At 36.7% G+C, this 2,388-nt stretch overlaps 1 protein-coding gene across 1 annotated transcript in view; it reads right to left on the bottom strand.

Moving 5' to 3' along the window:
• Positions 1 to 231: 231 nt before the first annotated feature.
• The window catches only part of LOC104915879 (activated RNA polymerase II transcriptional coactivator p15-like), a 7,886-nt gene continuing 5,729 nt past the window's right edge, over positions 232 to 2,388 (bottom strand). The window contains 1 exon segment of the mRNA XM_010726829.2: positions 232 to 765. Within this exon segment, the coding sequence (XP_010725131.1) occupies positions 625 to 765 (141 nt within the window). The 3' untranslated portion in view covers positions 232 to 624.

Raw genomic sequence — 2,388 nt, 5'->3', positions numbered from 1 at the left:
AGGCTGAAAGAGCTGGGGCTCTTCAGCCTGGAGAAGAGAAGGCTCCAAGGAAACCTTATAGTGGCCTTCTTCCAGTACCTGAAGGGGGCCTACAGGAAAGCTAGGGAGGGACTTTTTAGAAGGGCATGTAGCAACAGGACGAGGGGAAATGGTTTTATAAACTGGAAGAAGGTAGATTTAGACTAGATATTAGGAAGAAATTCTTTACTGTGAGGATGGTGAGACACTGGAACAGGTTGCCCAGAGAGGTGGTGAATGCCCTCTCCCTGGAAGCATTCAAAGCCAGGCTGGATGGGTTTGTGAATAACTTGGTCTAAAGGGAGGCATCCCTACCTATAGTAGGGGAGTTGGAACTAGATAATCTTAAGGGTACCTTCCAACCCAAACCATTCTATGATTCTGTGAACTGGGAGGAGTTATGGATCCCACAATAAATTTGTTTCTATCCAGTGCCTTGTTTCCATATATTATGCACTATTCATTTAGGAAAGTGGACTCAGGCAAACAAAATCTCTTTGCTTTTGTTTCTAATCTATAAGTAAAACTAATCATTTGTTAAAATAAGTGTTACTCTGAATATAAAAATCTGATACACAATTTTCTGAGTAAATTGCAGGCTATGTTTTAATAGAAAATAACATGAAGCAGAGTAATACCTTTCCTGCCAGGCTTCATTTCACCTTCTTGATCCATCCAATATTCTCTAATATCAATTAAAACTTTCCCTTTAAAGTCACGAACACTGACATATCTCATTTTGCCAATCTGCCAAAACAAATACAAGGATCTTTTAGGTATTTTATCTATTACAGCATTTACTTCTCCAAACAGTATTAAACTCAAACACGTGACATTGCCCACTGCAGCTTATTTTAGACACCAGAGAAATAACTAAATCAAGTACTTAATTCTTAGAAGTGAGTAGGCTAATAGATAATGACAATATAAATGGATTAAGGACTTAAAACCACTAATGCATTCAGTACTTTTTGTCATGCCAATCTGGCCATCCTAGAATAAAAATACTTATTAACCTAAGTTGCGTTCTTTTAAAAGCATATTGGGTTTAGGATTTTTTTTGCCTCTATTATAACAAAAAATCTTAACTTTTAATGTTTACTCCCATGTACCAAGGCATTATATTGTCTTTGTTGACAAATAATTACTCTTGGAATTTCAGAGTTTCTGTACCACAACAGCATAACTGAAGTACTTTTTTTTTAAAGAAGGTGGGGAGCAGGTAAAAAGCACAGCACATTGTCTTGCAACATGGACTGCCCTACATATTTAGACTTCAAGATTTTCCCACATTTGATAAAGTATTTGTTAACATGAATTACAAGTATAATGTAAATTTGAGAATCAGAAGTTCGGTAATCAAAATGCACAAACTAATATTTTGCTTGCTTAAATTTCTTTATACATCTTGTAATGCTAGTAAGATCCCCTGCTAAATTGCCAGTGCATCTGTCCAGAAAACAAAAACTCCCAACTCAACTAAAATCATCCACAGATATTTAAGTCATAAGCTGTTACTTCATAAAAACACATATAAACAAGTATGCTTTCTGTTTTGTTAAAGCCATTTTTCTTCTTATGCAGACCACATTGAATTACGTCAAAAAATAACTTTAATACAATTGGGACAACTTTAGATACTGTAAGCCTGAAGTATTTGTTTTCCTTACTTCAAAGTATCCTTTAAAACGAACAAGAAACTACAATTTAAGATATTTTGTGATTGATTTATTAAATACTTCCACAGCACAAGAAATACAGCACTCAAAAATAAGGCACGATGTCAGAGTATCCGAGTTCTTTCAGACTTAGCTTGGCATAGTCTATAGGATTGGCCAAATATCAGCACTACTAGCAAAGGATATCCTAAATACATAAACAACATTTCTTGGTGTACAATCAATGAATATACAGATGATACATTTGTACAATTGTACAATCAATGAATATACAGATGATATAGAATATCCAGGAGTTTAGCTGATGCAATTATTATACTAGATTAGGAAAGAAGGATGCTCATCCTATCCTGGGCTCACATAGTAGACTCCAGTGGAGCAGACCTCCAGAGAGATCCTTCCCCCCTGGCAGTCAGCTCTTAAATGGGTCTAGGAGAGGTAGAGCCAGGCTCCACCCCTTCCTGCAGCACAGGTGAATTGCCTTCACCTCTGCTCCCATGGCTGACTCATTGCTTGCCTCAGGTGATTAATCAGAGGTTCAGGCCTTGATTCAGCAGCCCCATACACTTGGTTTTACAATATAACACTTCACAGACTTCAAGCAACTTTTAGATTTCTTTCAAGTAGTAGCACTCTAGAACATCTATCAAAGACTAAGTGCATTGCCAAGTAATTCCAGGTTTGCTCTACA

Source organism: Meleagris gallopavo, unplaced genomic scaffold (assembly GCF_000146605.3).
Source record: "Meleagris gallopavo isolate NT-WF06-2002-E0010 breed Aviagen turkey brand Nicholas breeding stock unplaced genomic scaffold, Turkey_5.1 ChrUn_random_7180001857095, whole genome shotgun sequence".
Lineage (NCBI taxonomy): Eukaryota > Metazoa > Chordata > Aves > Galliformes > Phasianidae > Meleagris > Meleagris gallopavo.
Note: the sequence above shows the minus strand (reverse complement) of the source record. Positions and strands in the feature narration are given on the sequence as shown.